At 39.5% G+C, this 21,347-nt stretch overlaps 1 protein-coding gene across 3 annotated transcripts in view; it reads right to left on the reverse strand.

Moving 5' to 3' along the window:
- esrrga (estrogen-related receptor gamma a) overlaps positions 1 to 21,347 on the reverse strand; it is a 71,143-nt gene that overhangs the window by 17,951 nt on the left and 31,845 nt on the right. For 2 of the 3 annotated variants that reach the window (XM_041992914.1, XM_041992931.1), the window contains exons 5-6: positions 14,262 to 14,372; positions 11,667 to 11,849 (exon numbers count right to left, since the gene is read on the reverse strand). In XM_041992914.1, the coding sequence (XP_041848848.1) occupies positions 11,667 to 11,849; positions 14,262 to 14,372 (294 nt within the window). The remainder of the gene's footprint in view (positions 1 to 11,666; positions 11,850 to 14,261; positions 14,373 to 21,347) is intronic. The other variant, XM_041992921.1, reaches the window with a different exon arrangement.

A 21,347-nucleotide genomic window follows, 5' to 3' on the forward strand; every position in this document is an offset into this window, starting at 1 on the left:
AAGTTTAAGAAATAGGTGGAGCGAAAATGATATGGGCTGGGTAGAATGGTGTTATTTGTTGGTCCTTTGCCTTTGTTCTACTTTGGAAAATACAGAAATCAAAGTGAACTAACATCTGCATTGTGATGAAGTGAAACTAAGTGTTAAAATAATGATAATTACATCTGTAGCATCTTTGTGTATAGTTTATTTTATTATTAAATCTGTAGCTGTTGACCTCCTCCTAGCTCAAGCTAACTTTCATCCAATCAGAAATTGACCAATGCGTAGCATTATCTCCGAGGGCAACGTGCTGTTAGCTTTTTAGAGGACACAAGCTTTCAGAGAGCTTGTGGATGCATATCCAAAAGTAGCACCATCGCCATCTTTGCTATTGCATATTGCAATTGTAAGTGAAGTCAGAAACTTAGAAGTGAACTCTGAACTCTGCACTGCCCATTAGTGGATGTAACAACCATGTCAACTTGAAGCAAGCATGGGAAGATGTGAGCAGTGTCATTTGACAACGTTTGAAACGGACTAAGCATTTATAGACATCGAGTGAACAGAAATTAGCTCATCTATGTTTACCTTTGCTGAAGCCAGCTCTATCTCTTGTGTAGTCTGACAATTGAGTTGTTGTTATTTTCTGATATATCCAGTAACCTTAACTTCAACAACTGCTTGGTTGAAATTAAAACTTTTACAGTAACCTTTACCTTAAAACATGACCACTGTTGCAGTTAAACCAGTAGCAGACAATCAGGAACAAAATATTCAGTAATGTGCTCTGCTGGTCTGTTTGTCAGCTGGATGAGTGAACATCACTGTGCTTAATGATATATGATACTAGAGGCTGATCTCATCTAGAGAGCTTATCTGTTAAAAGTAGCCCTGACTTAATCTACCATCAAATTTATCTTCAGTTCAAGATGTGGCCAGACAAGTAGAATTTCATGACATCAAACTAGATCTGAGGTCACGGTTCTGCTCGAATATACAATAAAATTAAATCTAAGCTGTACAGTCAATAAAGGCAGCAAAAGTAATTGTTCAAAACATTTTCTGATACACAATCGGTCACTTTTACTATGCACATATTACATGCACAGTTATGTGGCAGCACCTTCATCCCTTCTTCAGATTGCTGGCTAAAATGATTTTTTTTTCCCACTTTCTTTTCCCATCCCCCTTCTCCCTCTCTTTCCACCACACCCCCCTTTTCTCTGTGCGGCCTGGGGGAGAGCAGAGCAGTCATAGGGTTGCGGTAGCCTCTAATCAGTGTGAACAGCCAGCTAATTACCAAACCCTCAGCCCTAGCTGACTGTTAATTGCATACATTAGACACCATCAGCAGCACTGCAAGATTAACACTTAAAATCTTCCCATTGCTGTAGTGGAGATGAGTGCTCTGTGTGTGTGTGTGTAAGTCAGAGACACAGGGCAGAAGAGGCTTATTGTGTGTGGTATCCTCTGTGTGCGTGTGAGGTGTGTGCTGTCTCTGTGGTTCTGGGTGCTAATATTTAACACTTAATTAGACCCGAAATGAAATTGCAGCAACACAGAGCTGGTTGGTGAGTGCTTGTAGTGGCGGGGGTTGCTTGGGTGGGGGCAGCTGGTCGTCGAGGGCAACCTCAAGTCTCCGTGGAGACGACAGATGGAGTGACATTGAGAGCAATGCAGTGGAGTCATTTCAAATAATAAAATATCAATATTTACATTTTAATTACCCACTTCTAGCTCCACCAGGGCAGTGTCAGGAAGTGTGTGGATATTTGTGCGTGTGTGTGTATGTGTGTGTGTGTGTACGGGCCTGTGCACTGCAAGCTCCATTGGGGCCACATCTTCTTGTCTCCATATAGAGTCAAGAGTACAGCTCCAGTGATAACCTTCAGCTCTGCTTAAGAATTTCTCATTGAAATCAGCATCCTGTAGAAGTCTGTATTGTATTTTCCAGCATTACACTTCTTATGCCTTTTTTTCCACTTTTTCTTTCACTCAGCCCATCAATCTTCCTCTCATCCTCCACCTTTGCATCCTGCCCTTCCCTCCATCAATATAATGCTGATACAGGCAGGAATGACCACTCTGTGAATGTGTGAGCATGTGGACGTGTGTGCAGATCTGTCAGGGGAATTAACTGTGTGTACACACAGCTGAGCAGCTTATGCACCAACTCTTCCTGTTTGCCCCTTTCTGACTCAAACACACACACACACACGCACACACACACACATACACGCACACACATAAAAACGCACATGTAATGCCACTGATCAACATTATATTTATATTCTAAAACTGCAATGAGAGCAAAAGAAAAATAATTATCTATCTATCTATCTATCTATCTATCTATCTATCTATCTATCTATCTATCTATCTATCTATCTATCTATCTATCTATCTATCTATCTGGGCAGTGATGATTTTTTTCTATTCTCATCTTGTTTAGTTAACTCACTTGTGACAGTGTATTGATCTCTTGGTGGATTACCTTTTCAAACAATATCTTGCTATTCTCCTGAAAAGACTAAATCCACAGCTAAAGCAACAACAAATGAGCTTCCTTTGTTTCTGTTGGGCATGATTTTTGATGTTGTTTTCAGTGGAATCAACATAAAACAATCTTTCTCATTCATCCAAGACTAGTAAAAATATATAGTTCAAAAGACGTTATTAGAGTCCACAGCTGGCATATTAGTAGAATCTTGCTGATTATGGTTTTAAAACAAAACCCAGTGCTCCCTGTCCAGACCTGGTGTCTGTATATAAGATTATGAAGCTGTCTTGATTCTATCTGCTTAATCCCTCGTAGCTTCCATAGAGGGAAGACGACAGAAACTCCACAGGGATTAATTTACCATTCACAGATTAGAGATATGGTCTCGAACATTGCCATCGAACACAGGCAGTGAGTGGAAAGGCTCAAATGTTCGAGCAACTCAAAGACAGAACAGAGAGATAAACAGACAGAAAGAAAGACAAAGATGAAAACAAATGCACACAGAGCCTTCTCTCCTGGAGCCCCATGTCTTAATGTCGTAGCTTGAAGACAAGAACATTAGACCTCATTCTACCTCCTCATCTAGGCCTGAAAAAGCCTGGACTGAAAATCTTAATTAATTGTCCAATAGTGCTGCAGGGTCATTATGCATTGCAATAAAGAAGCGTGTAATTATGAGATTTAACAGCCATTACCAAGGCCAGGAACTCATATGTCATAATCAGCAACCAAGCCAATGGTTTGGTTCAGCTATGTGTGCGACTTGATGGTCAGAGTACACACACACACACACACACACATACACACACCCCACACACAGATCTTCTCATATAAGAGAAAAGTGTGTCAAACAAACAGTTGTACACTAAAATATAGACGTGCATAGAGACTATTAGGGAAACACAGACTGAATAAAAACCAAAGTGGGCTAGTGCACACAAACACACATACTTGCACACAAGCCCATCAGCCTGACCCAGGCAATAAGGCAGCCAGCTGTGATAGTAGTCTGCAGATGAAACATCTCATCAAGCTTAAACAGACAAAGAAAATACACATATTATCAGTGTGTTTGTGTGTGTGTGTGTGTTTAGACACAACATGAGACCACAGGCCACAGTCCTTGACCACACAGTGGGTGGAAAGTGGTATACTCTTGTCAGCATGACATGTTGTGTACAAACACTTCATCATTTGCAGCACTTAATAAGTGCTGAAGGATTTAAGTGCATGAAAAAAAAAATCAAGAGAATCATAGAAGATGTTTAACTAGACACCAGACCATCTGAAAAGAAGAAGGACTAATATAGAAAGAACAAAGTATGTCAAAATATCTGCAAAGAAAGCTTGTCTTAAGGACTGAAAGCAGAGATTTGATTGTAAAACATCTGCTTCCTCAAAATCTTTCGAGCATTTCTTATCAGTGTTTCTATAAATGTTATTTCTCTTTGTGTTTTTAAGTAGCACATAAGAAAAGGTTGGTTGAAAAGACTTTTAAAAAGTTCAGTGAAAGTTTTATTTTAGTTCATTTACATAAGGGCGAGGTATCTAACTCACATAACTATAAGTTATGTGAGCTTAAATTATGTTTTACATCTCATTTGAAGAATTTATAATGGCACATTGATAAAGGGGTAGATGTAAACTGTTGCCTGCCTGCAGGTGTTTTCTTTTGTATGTGTTGTGTGCACCAGCTATAATTCATTCCCAGCTGGTGACAGGCATACTCCAATCCTATTTTCCCACCTGCTTATTTCCTGATGGAAAGGATGAATTCTGTAGTCTGTTATTTAAGAGCGACGGATAGAGGAGCAGAGAGGAGAGAAAGGCCAAGGTGGAGGAAAAGGAAGGTAGTAGAGAAAAGATTAGGGCAGAAGGAACATCAGAAAGAAAGAGAAGAAGAAGAAGAGGTAAATAAAGGGAAGTAAGAAATACCATGAGAAAAAGGAAGACATAAACAGTAGGATAGAGAAGAGCCGGGCAGCGAAAGAATAACCATTTCATGCCCGTCTGTGAACTTTGCATGAACCGACAGGAATAATGTGAAAGCATGACAAGCCTTTCCCTCCTTCCACTAGATTTGCAGTACGCATAGGTGTGTGATATGTGCGTGGAGGTGGATGAATCCCTGTATGTGCTTTTGGTGTGTGTGTGTGTGTGTGTGTGTGTGCTCTAACAGATAGAATGGGATGATGATAATTTGAAATGGAGTTTGGCCTGTGTGTAATTATGATCATCTATCTTTATGCCCCACCAGCATATCATATCACATCATTTCATCTCTCTCCCTCTCTAAGACAACTACACACACACTCACACACACACACACACAAGCAAAATTGAAAGTAGTAAAAGCTGACTGTTTAAAAGTAATGACTTAGATGATGATGGGCTCAGATGGTGTGTTGATTTATTTGTTAATGCTTGTCTGATTTCACATATAAACCTGCATATTTGTGTATGTGTACATTTACTGTGGATAATTACTTAAAAAGGTGCGTATATAATTTTTAAAGTGTGTCTTTGGGTGTCCATGGATATGTGTAAAATGCATATTTGCAGCTTCTTTCTAATGTGTGTTTGTGTGTGTGTGACAGACATTATTTGTTGTAGATTAGTCGGTGTATTCAGATCGCAGGCTGTGTTTCAAAGGCTGAGAGACAAATGAATTTGATTTGCAAATGTAATCAAACTAATAAGAAAAAACAGCACGGCTGCTGAGCACAAATCTCACAACTTCAATATTTGTGTTTTTGTCACTTTTACTTGAAGGGTAACATTAATCTACTGAGCAACTTTAAAGTCTCCTTTGATTTATAAAATTATAACAAAAATTATAATAATAATAATATTATTATTATTATGTGTGAATGTGTGGTTGATGTGGTGCAGTGATTTAAAAGAACCATCTTAATCTGTGTATGTTTAACTTTGTGGCATCGTAGGAATTCTGCCGATAAGTTTATTTAATTAATGAAAGTGCTGCTCACACTTTATTTTGATGTGATTTGGTTAAACTATCTTATATGTTTAAACTACTGTAAATATGAGGCATTTTGCTGACTTCCATGCTAAAAGATCAGTCAGTGTTTTCTCTATCTGATAAGCAATTTCTCTTTATCATTAACTGACTATCTTAAAATTAATTAAGAGACAACAGTAAGAGACAAAAGGCTGAATAGAAGACAAAGTAACAACAAAACTAAGAAAAAAACAACAACAAACAAAAAACAAGTGCATGGATAAGGAAAATGTGCTTCCAGCTCTGCTTTCTCATACATGTTTCAATTTCTCACAGGCTTAATCCAATATAGAAAGCCCAACTTAATCCAAACATTAGCTCAGATATCAAATCATCTTTTTCTAATTTGATTTCATCAATATTTGTTTTCATCTGCAAACAGTAGTGTGTTTGTTTGTATGAGCTGCAAGAGGAAATGACAGTGGCGGTGCAATGGAGAATAAGATATCTCTTTTGCATGAATTTGGACAATGAAACAAACACCCTCACTCTCACATAAGCAAACACACATGTGAAACCAAAACCCCAACCTCTAAATGTATTATCAAACTCAGGGTTGGCCAGAAATGAAAATCAAACATGCCATGAAGAGGTGAGAGAAAATCAACAGAGACTTGAAGCACAAGCTGGAAGATAAACTGAAGCTAAACACGAACACCACAACTGACCAGAACCATTAACTAAATCTGATTCTGATTCTAAGTCCAAATCAGATTGCGGTGAAGTCATATTTCATTTGATGTGATTGGAATATGGAAAAGACAGCGTCAGTAATATCACAAACGATTTCATTTATCCAACCTGATCATTACACTAAAAAGATATTTCTAATCTTTCAACCTCGCAATACTGTGATCATATTTGTGCACAATCTATGTTTATATGTTAGCATGGGCAGCTCACTCAAATTTTTTTTGTGTGCCATGTTAAAAGGCACCCAGCATGCTGCCACTGTCAAGGTTAGCTAGCCTTGTTAGACAGAATGGGGGCAGTTCTACTTGTGTGTGTAAGTGTTTGTCTCCAGGTACTTCAGTGTGGTTTCGTGACATTTTATTGCACCGGGTAACAGCTTTCAGGTGGAGACACGTTAAAAGATGAAAATAACTAACCACTGTCGTAAACAAAGATGAAAAGAGGAAATTAGGACATTTAAAGAAATAATAATAATGGTTTTTGAAGTTTAAGTTCAGTGAAGCCCTCTGATTAAACAGCTGGAAGAATGTTAGTGTGAGCCGTGTTCATTTCTGATTTACCACTCTCAGCCCAGCAACCTCTTTGCTGATTGATGGCATCACCAGACGTAATGAAGGGAGCTGTGGAAGTGACATCATCACCAGTAAGGGTTTTCTTTTTTTGCATTCTTCCCTAGCTGCACACACACTTGTTCACACACATTTATGCAACTGCAAGAAAAACACACACAACACTGTTCTGCATCTCTTAGAGCTCATTGTGAAGTGTTATAATGTGTGTCAGTGTTAATTTAGTGAGCTACACTATCAAAGTCAAGTGTGTGTGTGTGTGTGTGTGTGTGTTGAGTTTACCCTTGGCTGCTGAGACTCAACATTTGATTTGCTAAAAGGAGCAAGACACTTCTATTAATCAGTATTTGCTGACTACTGGCTGCCTTTTCTAGATGATTGACTGACTGTGTAGTTACTTGACTGACTGGCTGGCTAACTAACAGCCCGACTGGCAGCCTGAATGTCTAACTACTTGACTGCTTGACTAAATCTCTAACCGAATACCATTTCTAACAAGGCTAAAAGAGAGACAAAACAGTAGAGCAGCTGCTGGGAGAACACTTACAGAAGGCTTTGCTTACTGGGTGCCTCACTAGTGTGTGATGTAATTTTAGTGAGTCATAAGCATAGTTCAGTTAACAATTTGACTGATGAGGAGTTGACTCCGATATGAAATCTGAAAATCTTGATTTTTGTTTCTACAAAGACACACACACACAGGCAGATAACCACTTAGAAAGAAATAAATTATGGCTGGCTGTGAGGATGAAAAAAGGGTAGTGAGAGATGAGGTTGACTTGATAATGAGGAGGTTAAGGATACCATGGAGAGAGAGAGGGTGGGAGGTCGGGTCAGAGGGAGCAAGAAAAGGAGGGACAGGCAGAGGAAGAAGTGAGAAAGAAGGGGTTACAGAGGTGGGGGATATTTAGCCACTGGGACAAAACAGTTTTGTGTTAAAAGCTCTTTGGGCATCCTTGTTACACTGAAGTAATGCATGTGACCTCTGTGCTTTTCATTCACATTCAATTTCCTCTATTTTCCTTCTCTCTTCTCAAGCTGGTATGAGTTGCTGTAGAACTGAAATTTGCCACTCTTCTCCCTGCACTCCACTTTTCCTAGGGTAGTGATACAAAAAAAGAAAAAAAATAAATATATATGGCTAATCATTGACGTAAAACTGTCTTATTTGTCTCTTTTCCAGCCTTTTGATGGACTGGTTCTGGGTGTACCCTTACTCTCACCTCATGGCAGCTGTGATAGGCCCCAGCCCTATGCATGAATCCTATCAAAGATCTTGGAAAAGACCAGCATGCATATGACAAAGAGAATGGAACTGGACACTGGTGATGCAAGGACATCTACCAAGGGCCTCTCATTAGCATTGGTACTTCACATTGGTTTGTTGTATAAGAGCCCTAAGACATGCAGAACATGAAGAAAGTGGACTTCCTTCATCACCTGTTATCCCATCACCCACATCACTTCTTCCATATCTCCACAGAGACCGATTAAATAAATGGACCTACGGCAACACCCTTCCACCTCCCATCCCCCATCTTTACAAGTCAATCGTGCTGCGTAACTGCCGACACATAGACTGCTTATCCTGAGTGTCAAAATTGAAAGGGGAGAGAGGGACAGCGAGAGAGAAAGACTATAAGAAAAGAAAGAGCAAGTAAGACAAGATAGTGAAGCAAGAGAATGGTGGATGGGAAGTGGAGGGGTGGCCCAAGAGTAATTTCTGTCTTGAATAAGAAAGAAAATGGGAGGGGGTTGTATAGAAAAAGCACTAATGGCAAGGCCCCTGGTTCTGGTAAAATAGGCTGCGTTATAGGTTCTGGCTCTTACTCGTTGATTCGTTCATTTGTTCGTTCCGTGCTCTTTCGTCAAGTCAAGTGCTCGCCTGTCTGTCTTTCTCTTTTGTGTCCGTGAGTCTAGATAAGAGCTGCTAGTATGACTGCCTGGTAGTCATTTAGTTATTATGGGGGGAGAGAGAAAGAGAGGATGAAAAGACTAATTCTACTGACAGATAAATGGCTCATTTTGAATGGCCTTTCTTTTTTTAATTCACTCTCTCATTCTCTACTGTTCAAATATTTGCTGTTCTCCTCCTCCTCTTCTCACCTGACTGCTCTTTGGTCCTCACACACACACTTCACTATGACATGCAGCCTAATATGCATCTGGAGTTGTCTCTTTGAGAGCTATTAAAATGAGATCTTCTCTTCACTAATCCATATTATTGGACGGTAGAGCCTTTCATGCCTTCTGAATAATAACTTCTGATAGTTCCACATAACCACAGCTTCCAGAGTGTGACGGCCTACTGTTCATACATATTGTGTGTGAACAGGTGTGTACATGTGGACTTCACCCACAGTTTGAATCAGCAAAAGGCTTCTTTTACTCATCTGTGTTTTTGTATTTGCATGGATTTCTTTTGACACCCATGTGGGTGTGTGTGGTACACATGTACAATTCCTTACAGGAAGACAAGAGGCACACACTATCGCTGAAACCTCATTTTCCTCTCCTAAAGACATATCAAATGTTTGCATAAGGCCACATCAGTATGGAAATGAACGTGCACACATATGCAAGTCTAAGAATAAAAGAACCAATCACAGAGATATATGCGTGCATGTGGGTGTGTGTGTGTGTGTGTGTGTTGTCAAATGTCTCTTAGGTTGGGCAACTCTGTGTCAAACATGACTAAGAACACACACACAGACACACACGTACTCACGCCTTGTTATCCGGGGGCCTGTCTTGCAGGCAGCCTCTCTAACACTGAGTGATGTTTAAATTAGTTTACAATTTAGGCTCCTCGCTATCCACAGACGGCTCTTAACTCGCTGTGTGTATGTGATGTGTTTTTTTGTGTGTGTGTTTGTGCGTGTGAGAGCGTAACAAATTGTTGCCAGTACGGCAGACATCTAATGACTTCAAATTAGCTGCCTGGTGCTCGCCTTGACACGTTGTTACCACTGTTAGCAGCCTTTGTGTGCGTGTATCGCAAATCCGCGCGTGTGTGCGTGTGTGTGTGAGTGTAGCACTGCACAGCCATATCATGAAACATAAATTGGCTTCACCTCCCTTCTCTCTACCCCTGTCTTTTTTCTCTGTGTCTCTCTGTCTCTCTCCATCAATTTGATTAAAAAAAATTACTGTACCATGGCGAGCAAAGACTTGTGCATGTGTGTGCTCAGGCATCTCTTGCATGCATGCACACATGCACACACACACACACACACACACACACACACACACACACACACACACACACACACACACACACACACACACACACAGACAACTAGATGTGAAACAAGATGGCTGCAAACAGGTTAACAGGTCTATCCTCTGTTCATGGTATGTGTGCACATGTGTGTGTCGGGAGCTGATAAAGAACGTTGAGGAGGCGTATTTCTTTCTGACAATCCCTTCCTTTATGAGTGAACATTAGATCCCTTTGTGTGATGACATCTATGTGTGTGTATGTGTGTGTGTGTGTGTGTGTCTGGTGTGAGGGTGAGTATTAGATCAGTGTTCAGTGCTGTAAACAGTGAGGATTTCATAAGGTGTTCACATCACACACACACACATACACACACACTTGGAAGATGAAGAGTTCTATCTTTCTCTCTGAGCAGTGGATTGCCTTCCTCGTTCATCTAATCACACCATCTTCTCTCCTCCTCCAAGCAATCGTTGCGCTTCGCTCCCTTTATACACAAACCTACACACACGGACACACGCACACTCAGACACACAATCGCACACACACTACACCCAGCAGATAGCCTGGCTAACTTGGTTCACTTACTTGTAAAAATTGTAGGCACAGGAAATGGCAAGTTCAATACCTAAATACATTAAATATACATCACATAAAGGCCTGTGTGTTCATTTGGATCTGACTTTGGGATTTCTGTGTATGTAAACTACTTGTACATAAGGGAGGCTCAGAGGTAAGGAAGGAAGCAGAGAGAGAAAAGGGATGGGTCACAGGAGGATTACAAAGGAAAATGTAAAGAAAGGATGGCATAGGATTGATGCTGCATCTGTTTTTAAAAATAGAAAAACAAATTCTCAATGTTATTCTTAGTATAAGGATCAATATAGATGTCTGCTTATTGTCCATACAGCAGAAAGTGGATCAATACACTTACGAGAGGCAATGTGTATTTCTATCTCACTTGCTCTCTTCATGCTGTTTTTGTCCTTCTCACATTATCATTTTCGTATCATTCATAGGCTGTTATCAAACACTAGTGACTGAAGCTATGTCTCTAATCTGGTGTTTCCCCTGTATTGTTCTGCTTGAGCAGAGGTAACAACAACTTATTCTATTCTATTCTATTCTATTCTATTCTATTCTATTCTATTCTATAACCATATTTTCAGTTGACAATGGGATTGATCTTTCTCCTAATCTGTGTTAATCTAAGACGCTGCTCTTCCCTCCTCTCTGCTGTCACAGCAGGCTCCCTCACTAAGACTTAAACCAGATTATACTTTTCAATTCTTTCTTTCTTATAAGTCCTGCTGTTTCTTATTTCAGTGTCAATGCTTAGAAGCTTTTCTCGTTTTTTCTAATATCCTCATTTTTGGCTGTGCAGATATATTAATTTTTGTGATCTTACAGTGTAGATCCAATGATGATCAGATTAAGAGAGAAAAGGGGTAAGTTTAAGAGGATTAGATACAGTTCTTTTCTTCTCTGTTGTGAGGCACAGATGTGCCAAATTGTGAAACATCTGTCCGTTTGTCTGTCTGCGTATCAATCATTACAGCTTTGTGTGTGGTTGGGATTATACAGTGGGATTGAAAAAAAAGGAAGAAAGAAGCTGTGTATGTATATGCCATGTATTTGCATCACTGTATGAATGTGAAAGTATGTTTTGTTTCTTACCTGGGATGTGTTTGGCCCAGCCGATGTTGACCACCAGTTCTCTGTCTGCCAGGTCACACAACGTAGTCAGGGCCTTAATGTCGCTGTCCGGTACTGTTGGGTCAGGCATGGCATAAATCTTCTCTGGCTCAGCCACCAGCAGGTGAGAGACGATTTTGTTATCTGCAAGGCAGCCAAAGGCAACTGACATGACCACCAGACAAGGAGAAAGACACAGAGACAGAGAGATGGTGAATTTTTGCCTTGTTAGACTACAAGCTGTTCCACACCAAACTGGTGCAAAAATGTGAAAGATCATATATAAATTCTTAAATAACAGCTCCTGCTGATTACATCCATTAAACGACATTTCTTCTTATAGCAAAAAAAAAAAAGGGTTTGGCATGAGAATCAGTGGCACGTTGCATGAAATCACATAATTCACAAATGTTTTGTACACCTCTAAAACTATTAGTACCATTACTTTAAAAAAAAAATAATAAAAAAAACAAACAAATAGAATGAGTTTCACACTATAACGCCATTTTATAAACTGCGTATTTAGTTGTTATTTGGCAGGATCTAGCATGAAAACACATGTGATAAAAGAGCAAAACTTTTATTGAAAGGTTTCCAAATGGGAGCTGTTCCATTGTGTGATTAAAGGCAATTACTGCCAGTGATCCAAGTTGTCCAAATTGTCATCCATACTATCACAGCCCTAAGAAGCATCACTGATAGGGACAGAAGGGAAAGATAAACACTAAAAGCTAAACAGCTCAGCTGGTAATATGGACATGTGGTGATGAGACCTCTATGGCCCATTAGTAACAGGCCGATATCCTGCTTCCAAATTAATCCAGAGACTAATCAAGCATGGGAATTTTGACGGAGGATAGAGGAACAAGAGCAGAGTAAATGATTGCAAAAGAGAAGGAGAGATTATGAGGAGAAGACAGACAGGTGGAAATAGAGCCATGGACAGATTGTAAAAGACAGACAGGAAGAGTCCAGAGAGCGACAGTTAGATAGAGATAAACAGCAAGAGAGATTGAAACAGAGTTGTGAGGATGAGGTGTGTATTGATCTAACACTGTCCACCACCCCCAATTCTCTTACATCCACATGCACAAAAGTGTGTTTGTGCGTGTGTGTATATATTTGTATACATCCTCAAACATACACACACATTTTGCAGCTCCAGGGTCATTTGAGCCCCACCAATCCAAGTCACACTGCACTATCTGGGTAAATCTTATTTAATGTTTCCCTAATTAGAATCAATGGAAGCCCATTTCCAAACCCTGGGCTATTGTTCTGTTTGCACACAATCAATGGGGACGCCGAGGCTAGGGATTGGGCTACAGACAGATAGGCTGTGTGAGTGTGTCTGAGAGAGACAGAGGGACAGAAAGATCTTGTGTGTGTATTGACTGTGTGAGGAAGAAAGAAATGTAGGTTTATTTTTCAGGCAGACATGTGCTCATAGAGGTTTAACAGAAAAAATAGAAAATAAATAATTGGCCTACTCTTCAAAAACATGACAAAGACTATAATAACAACAGGATTTTAGAGTTAAATATAATTTAATCAGATTACAAAATACTGATTTACAGAATAGCTTGCTAGTGAAGATGTTCAGTTAACTAGAGCACACACATGCAATGTGTATGCCAACACATACATAGTGTATACATGTTCACATTATCCCATCATTTCAATGATTAGTGGTGCAAAAGTCCCAGTAAGCTGCCGTGCAGCCATTCAGCATATTGGCCTCGAGCAGAATATGCTCCAGCTTTAAGCAAAATGGGCTTTGGGGACCAAGCTGCTAAACACTGCTCAATCTGCACAGTGTGTGTGTGTGCGCGTGAGTATGTGTTTTATGTGCAAGCAGACGGTTAGCTAGAGAGCTAACTCTAGTTTGATGTGGTTGCCAGATTGGATTTAATCCGGATTAGGGTTGTGGCTGGTCTCCCTCTCTTCCCCTCTCCTCTCTTTTTCTTTCTCACAGCCACACTCTCATTTAGGTTGAGTCTCTCCTTGTCTCTACCTGTCTCTTTGTCCCTCTGCCTCGCACCATTTCTTGTTAATTTTCGATCATCAAGCTTTGGCTGTGGTTTTATTCTTTAAAAAATAGCAGCCAATCCAGCCGGAGCTAAATGAATGTCTTTATGGAGAAATATTACACACATAAAATGTTATGATCCCAAACTGGTAGCAGTAGAAACAGGGAGATAAACATGGTCCCAAACAGATGGGCTTCCCACTACCCTGGGTCTGCTTGTGTGTCTGAGTTTGTTTTTGTTCGATGTTTTTACTGTCCAACTGTTATCATTAAGATGAAAACTGATGGAAATAGTCTTTTTTGTAAATAGTCTTCAAAGAGTGACTGAATAGACTTGAATTTGAACATTTTATGCAGAATAATCATTAGGTGCTGCCCAGTCTTTAGAGCTTTGCTATTTCTTCCACACACAATGTCAAGTGCGATTTCATATCAATTTGTAGAGCACAATCTACAATGAGCCATTCCTGTTCCTGAGAAACAACCTCAGAGAATAGTGCTACAGTCACATCTTTTTAATGCGTGTGTATGTGTGTGTGTTTTCTTACATGGCTTCTTGGGAGGCAGAGCCAGCTGTGGATTCAGGTACGGGCTGTTGTCGGCATCTATCCGACGTTTATATTTCTGTCTTCCACCACGAACCCTGTCCAGGCGAACTCCTGTAAGAAATGACAAACGCATGACTCAATACAACATGCAATATGAGGGAAAAGCAAATCAGAAAGACAAGAAGTGTTAAAGGAATGTGACAAAATGGGCCTCTGTGAGCACATTTATTAATATGCTCACTTATTAACTTTTACAGTAATTGTTGCTTCTTTTATTCTACTAAAATTACTTATTTACAGAGGCAGTATTGGTGTAAAACAGCTCTTTCTCACTTTATCCCTCTGGTTTTCTGACTCTATACTGTCTCGCGCCCAATCTTGATCCCCCTATTGCTGTCTCCTGCTCTGTCTCGTTAATTAATTGATACAAAGGAGTCCTAATTGAATTAGGCCAATCTCTCAGGGGATTGGATGTTACCGTGGTTACCACTTAAAGGTGGATAAGGAAGAGAGAGGTGTCGTGTAACTTGCAGGAGGAGAGGAGTGGAAAAGATAGGAGTGGAAAAGAATTGAGAAGAGGGCTTAAACTGCTTACAAATGATTCATGATATGTACAACTGACCTGTAAAATCAATAACTTAAGAAGGATGTATGAAAAGGCTTTTGCACAATGGATACAGGGTGAGGTCTAAGACGTGTCTCTCTCACACCTTTACACTAAAATTTGACTTTTTGTATAAAAAATTTATTAACTTTTCATGAAATGGTACGGTAGGTATGTGGGTTTACAATATTTTAATTAAACCATGTAAAATACAGTTACTGCAAATAATTGTGCTCATTCCCTGATCCCAAACCTTTTCATCAAGACTAATAAAGCAAATACAAATAATGCCTGTAAAGTGTTTTATATTCACACAGCACGACTGATTTGAAAGACTGATGCAAATTCCATTTCAAACTGAGGATTTGTTTTAAATCTACAAGCACAGGAAGAGAAAGAGAAGAAGAGGTGGAGAGCAATAAGAGTGAAAGCAAGAAAGAGATTTGCTCACACAGACATTTAAATCCTCTGAAAAATGTGCTGACAGCATTAAAGACAACACACCTAGGAGATTTAACACAAAGACTTGTATTGGCAACAAAAAGGAAAAAATGTCTGAGAAGATGTATGTGCATTAGACTGTAGTTGTAAATTGGCATGTTTTTTTTTTTATCTTTTTTTTTGTTTGTTTTGTACGTTTGATCACTCAAAATTCAGACATCTCACACTGCCATGTTGTAAAAAAAAATGTATATTTCTTTCTATGGATATTAGGAAAACTCATGCCAGCTTAATCATTGCCAACTCACTGAACCCAACATGATGCACATCTGTTTGTTTGTGTGTACGTACAAGTGCATGAGATTGCGATGGGGGGACAGAAGGACTGACAGTCCAGGTATGGTGGGGGGGCCAGTGTCAGCAAACGGTCAAGAGACTCTTAACACCAGGAGGTACAAACCCATTCACACACTATTCTTTCCTTTTTCTGTCACATAGACACTTACACAATGTCTATGTTTCTCTAACCCACACCCCCATGTTGTGTTTGTGTAAACTCCGACAAGCAGGTTGCTTAGACAGTCCCTGGGTCAGTGGCTGGTCAGAAAAAGGGAGAAAAAAAAGTAGCAAAGTAGAAACAGAGAGACACAAAACTAGTGGAGGATGGAGAGAAATGTAAAAACTGAATAGAGGAAAATGAACAGACCTCAAACACATGAAGGTTAAGGTCAGTGGTTACAGATCCAGGGGTCAGTGCAGCGGTATTCCAAACAACCAAATGACATTAAATTCAGCGAGAAATTGCTAAAATGTGACTTTTTAAAGAGTCTTTCGTTTTCACCATGTTTTTGTTCAGCAGCATCATTTGTGAACGAGTGTGTATTTCTAACACACTTCCACCTCCTGCCCAGTCCAATTGCAAACTTACCTTGATGTGTAGAAAGGTACTCTGCAGTGAACAAAACAGGCAAGGCGCCATAAAATATGGCAGTGGCACTACCAGCCTGGCTAGTAAATTAAGAAGGCAGCAGGATATGAAAATAAAAGACAACTGCAGTGACTGTAATGGTACTTATGGGAGCAGTTTAACTGAAGCAATGCAGGTGTTGGAAACTAAGGCCATTTGCCTGTAGTTCAAATCTTCCTCGTCAGTAACTAGACTATGTGTGTTTATGTGCTTTTAGATAGTGTTGTCCTCTCACCATTAGGCTTTCTATCATGCTATCAATCAGATTGAAATTGTAAGCATACTTAAAAAATTTAGGCTTCTAATAAACGTTAAGTTCTAGAGGCTGATAAATGAACAGAAAGCCATATGGAGGGGAAACAATAACCCATTTTAGTTGTTACAATCCTTAACCTCTAGCTATTGTGTCATGTCAGAAATATTTGTTGTTCTGCTGTTTTTTGCTAAATTTTAGTAATTCTACTGCTTCTTCTTGTTAACAAGAGGGGTTTATCGTCTTTTATTTGAGGATGTTGGAAAAAAGTTTTGTCTTTACTACTAAATGTCTTTGTGAGATGAAATTCCTAGAAGTTCCTAGAACATCTCCTATTCCCTGATGCTGAATACAGATTCACCTCAGGGCTGTGTGCTCAGTACATTACTGTTTACTTTGCTGACACATGACTGTGCTTCCAGGCATAAGAAGAACCTGTTCATCAAGTTTGCAGATGACACTACAATACTTGGACTGATAGCCAAAGATGATAAAACAATGTATAGGGAGGATGTCAAACAACTTATAGTCTGCAGGGTCAACAATCTGGTACTCAGTGTGAACAAAACAAAAGATATGATCATCAACTTTCAGAAGCGATGACCTGAACACCCATTTGTCAGCATTAGTAACTGTGTGTTGGAGAGTGAAGATCATCAAGCTCTTAGAAGTACTGATCTCAGATGACCTTTCATGGTCAAAGAACACCTCTGTAGTGGTGAAAAGGGCCCAGCAGAGGCTGCTCTTCCTGAGAAAACTTTTACAATACATTTTACAATTATCACTCCCCACAAGCATCCTCACAATACTCTATGGATACATGGTGCTCTAGCTACAGCTGAAAAAAATCATGTCTCCCTGCCCTCTGTCCACCATCTATTTCAGAGTTGCTATCGAAACAGGGCACCAAAGATTGTGAGGATCCCCTCACATCCTCTTTACAGAGCTTTTGTATTGCTTTCATTAGGCAAAAGCTTCAGGGACATTACATGCAGGACCACCCGAATGCTTCAGCAGCTTTCCGCCACATAGTCAAGAAACTGAACTCTAAAACCGTAATCTGGACCTCATGCCACCTCTGCTCTTTTTCTGACTCAGGAATGTTTGTGCAACTTCTACTTACAATAAAATGATTGTGGTTCTATTTTTTTTTTATGTGTGTTCTTCTGGCAAAAAAAAAAAAAAAAAAAAAGATTTTTTTTTGGCTGTGCAACATTATGGTTACAGAGAAAATTACAATTAAGTTTGATTCAGATTCTGCTTGTGAGATTCATTCTAATTAAAATATTTGATTTGAATAATTGGAGTGGCACAAAGCAAATAAGAAGATGTTTAATAATAATAACTTATTTTTAATATACAAGTTGTACAAACAAAAACTAACACAAACTTCAGACACTCACTTCCTCACAACTTCTGCTACATCTAGGGATTTTTCTCACACACAGACCCTGAATTCTTCTTTCTCTCACCCATACACCTAAAAGATGTTGAGCTCACTTAATAAAGAGTCGTTTCTAACTACCTCATCTATTTTCCACCAAATTAACTCTCTCTCGGCACTGATTAATGATCAAATCTAAATGAATCAAATTAAAAATTGAAAATTATATTTCCAAAGCCCACAAAAAGAGACTGGAAGAAGCTAGTGGGAGAGTGTGTTACCTTCTCTTAACAAATGAGCCTTCAAACCATAAAGAATGGGCAAGAGTAAAAGAAAAGGAGAGGAAAAAGGGGGCGGGGACATCAATGTACGGATCAGGAAAAAATACAGTGTTTTAGGAGGAAGAAGAAAATGTGAGGGAAACATGATGGATCATAGAATGAGTATAAAAAATACACAAAAAAATAATAACAGTATAAAAGATAAAAATATATTAAGAGAAAAATAGAGGAAAAGTTGATAAATTGTGAAAATAAGATGGGGAAAAGCAGAATAAATTATGGACAAAGAAAAGACTGGATAAACAAAAAAGGAGAGAAGAATTTAGAAAAAATTAAATGAGAGAAAAAAGGTATATAAAAAAAAGAACTAACTACAAGCACTCAGAGAGAGTGCAGACCTCCACCAAGCCATCGGGTCACTGAGAAAACCCCAGACATCCAGTACTTTACTATACTTTTAACCCTGTGGATAACCAGATCCAAAATATCAACATGATTGTCGATATATATATATATATATATATATATATATATATATATATATATATTAGCCAGTGATTCTGGGCATTATCTGATGAGTTACAGACTGTAATGGCAAAATTATTTATTATCGCCCAGTAGTAAAGAATCCTTAAAACAATTCCTGAATCCAGACAGTGATCACACCAAAGTATAACCACTGGCTCCTTATGCCTTTATTTCTGAAAATTTTATCAAAATCCATCCATAACTTTTTGAGTTATGTTGCTAACAGACAGACAGACAATTGTACATCGCCAAAAACATAAACTCCAACTTGGTAGAGTTAATAAAGGAAAATTAGTCAGGAACAAAGGGAAAACAGGAATCTGTGAAAGAAGTATGTCCAGTAGCAGCAAACCTAATGCTACGCTGTCTCCTCACTCACATCTAACATCTAATAATTTTGCACTTTATTACTTTGCTTTGTAACTTTTTAACACTTCTTTTCATTATTTTTACTCTGTTTTTGTCTCATGCTGTACACGGTTGTACTCACATACATGCACCAGTGCGCCCCCACCCCTCCTCCAGGCTCTGTGACAGTGATGAAGGTGAATCATTTCTATCGTGGGAATATTGCTGTCTGTCAATAGTGCGATCTGAACTGATCACATCAGGATGGATTTTTACGCTGCATTGGCATCACTCTTTGTCAGCATGTGTGTTCCTACGTGCTCTTGAACAGCTGAAGGATTGCAAGTGAAATGCCTTTGACACCTGAGTGCGCATGCAGGAGAAAGAAGGGGGGAGAGAGAAGAGGATGGAAGGAAATCACAAAACAAATTGATTTTAGATAGTCAATGAAATGATAAGGGAATGAGGAAATTAAGAAGAGGGAGAGTCGTGGGGTGGAGTGCAAAGAGTAGATAGATAAATAGAATATATGGATTTAGTTGATCACATGACAGATATAAAAAATGGCAAATCCACCTTTATTCTTTTTCAAGTATTTATTTATTTATTTTTACCTTTATTTTTACACACCACATTCCAGCAAGTGTGTATTTGTGTGTGTTAAACCACTGTGTTGGTATAATAGCATTAAAGGTTTTCCTGTGGGTTTATGAACTGATGGCTGAAGAGATTGGACAAGACAACAGACCCATTTAAATCCAATGTGTGCTTCTGTGTGTAATACTTGTGTTGCTCATATGGTGAAGACATGAATGTATTGACACATTAACATGTAGATCTCCACCTTCCCACTTGGCCCTAAAAAAGCAGCCAAAAGCAAGTTTTCTTTTAAATGTGAAAAACTGTGTGAGTCTTAAGAGCTAAAACTGAGAGAACTGCGTTAATTGTTGGAGTGTCAATGTTTGAGTGAAAGTAATTGCCATGTAGAGAAATATCATAGAAAAAATAACACACAATATATCTCTCACAAAGTTCATATTTTTTTGCATTTAAAGAGAAACCAGGAAAGTGTGAAATGTACTACAATCATCAGGATGTAACTAAATCAAACGCTGGAGAAGAAAAATAACGAGACTGTGAGAGGTAAAGAGGAGGTTTTGAGAGACTGTAGTGTCATGCAGTGATGCTTGCTTAGACCAGAGCAGATCTGAACAGCACTGCCTGAGGCAGTGGGCAGGTGGCTGTCACTCGTGTGTGAATTTGTGAGTGTATGACATCAAATAAGGTCCTTCAGAAGGATGCACATATTTTTCCTTTTAAGGCTCATATTACACACTTATACCTAATTAAATTGTGTGTTCTTTTTAGAAAAAACTCTATTCTCAAGCTCCTTAAGTACAACTTTAATGCACCTGATCCGTTCCTCTTACCTTCAGTGTTGTTGAATCTGTCTAAACGCAGCTCCTCTCCTCTCCTCTCCTCTCCTCTCCTCTCCTCTCCTCTCCTCAGATAGACAGTATTTGTGAAAGAGAACGGACCACTTAGGCTGATCTCTCATCACTCCGTTTCCATTATCGCTTGCTTCTAGCAGGGATGCAACCAGATGCCAGTCGCACACTCACATACACTTGCGCAGGACAGACGCTACAGGGCCAGATTTAGCTACAAGTCTCCCATGGGGGGGAACACCAGACGCCACCAGTTGTCTGGCGCTCCCCTCCTTTGTTTCTCCTCTGCTCTCATCTCCTCCCTTCTCTCCATCACTTATTCTCTTCTCCTCTACTTTCACTTTTCCTTTTGCTTCTCCACACATTTTATTATCATCTTTCTAATGACCCTCAAACTGCTCATTCCTCGTCATTTCATCTCTTTTAGTGAATCAGTCTTGATGTGTGTTGCAGGAGAACATGTGCGTCCACTGGCTGTCTTAAATGGAGTGTGTATGACTGCATGTGTGTGAAGCAATGAGACTAGATAGCAGCATTCAAGATCGCTGAGCTGTAAGGAGAATTATGACGCACAATACCAGCTGTATACACGTGCACACACACACACAAGCTGCAACACTCACACAGGCTGGGGCCTTCCACCCAATCTCACTCATTAGGTCTTAGAGGCCGTGGGGAGCATGGCCAAAGCTGGCATGAGGTGTTAATGTGTGTGTGCATAGGTGTGTGTGTGTGTGAGGCATCTTGCCAAGGTTTATATTTGCAGTTCGAGAACTTGTCCCACTAGATGCGTACCATCTGAATCCAGCTGGCCGTTTATGACCTTATAGAG

The sequence above is a fragment of the Melanotaenia boesemani genome, chromosome 1, assembly GCF_017639745.1.
Source record: "Melanotaenia boesemani isolate fMelBoe1 chromosome 1, fMelBoe1.pri, whole genome shotgun sequence".
NCBI lineage: Eukaryota > Metazoa > Chordata > Actinopteri > Atheriniformes > Melanotaeniidae > Melanotaenia > Melanotaenia boesemani.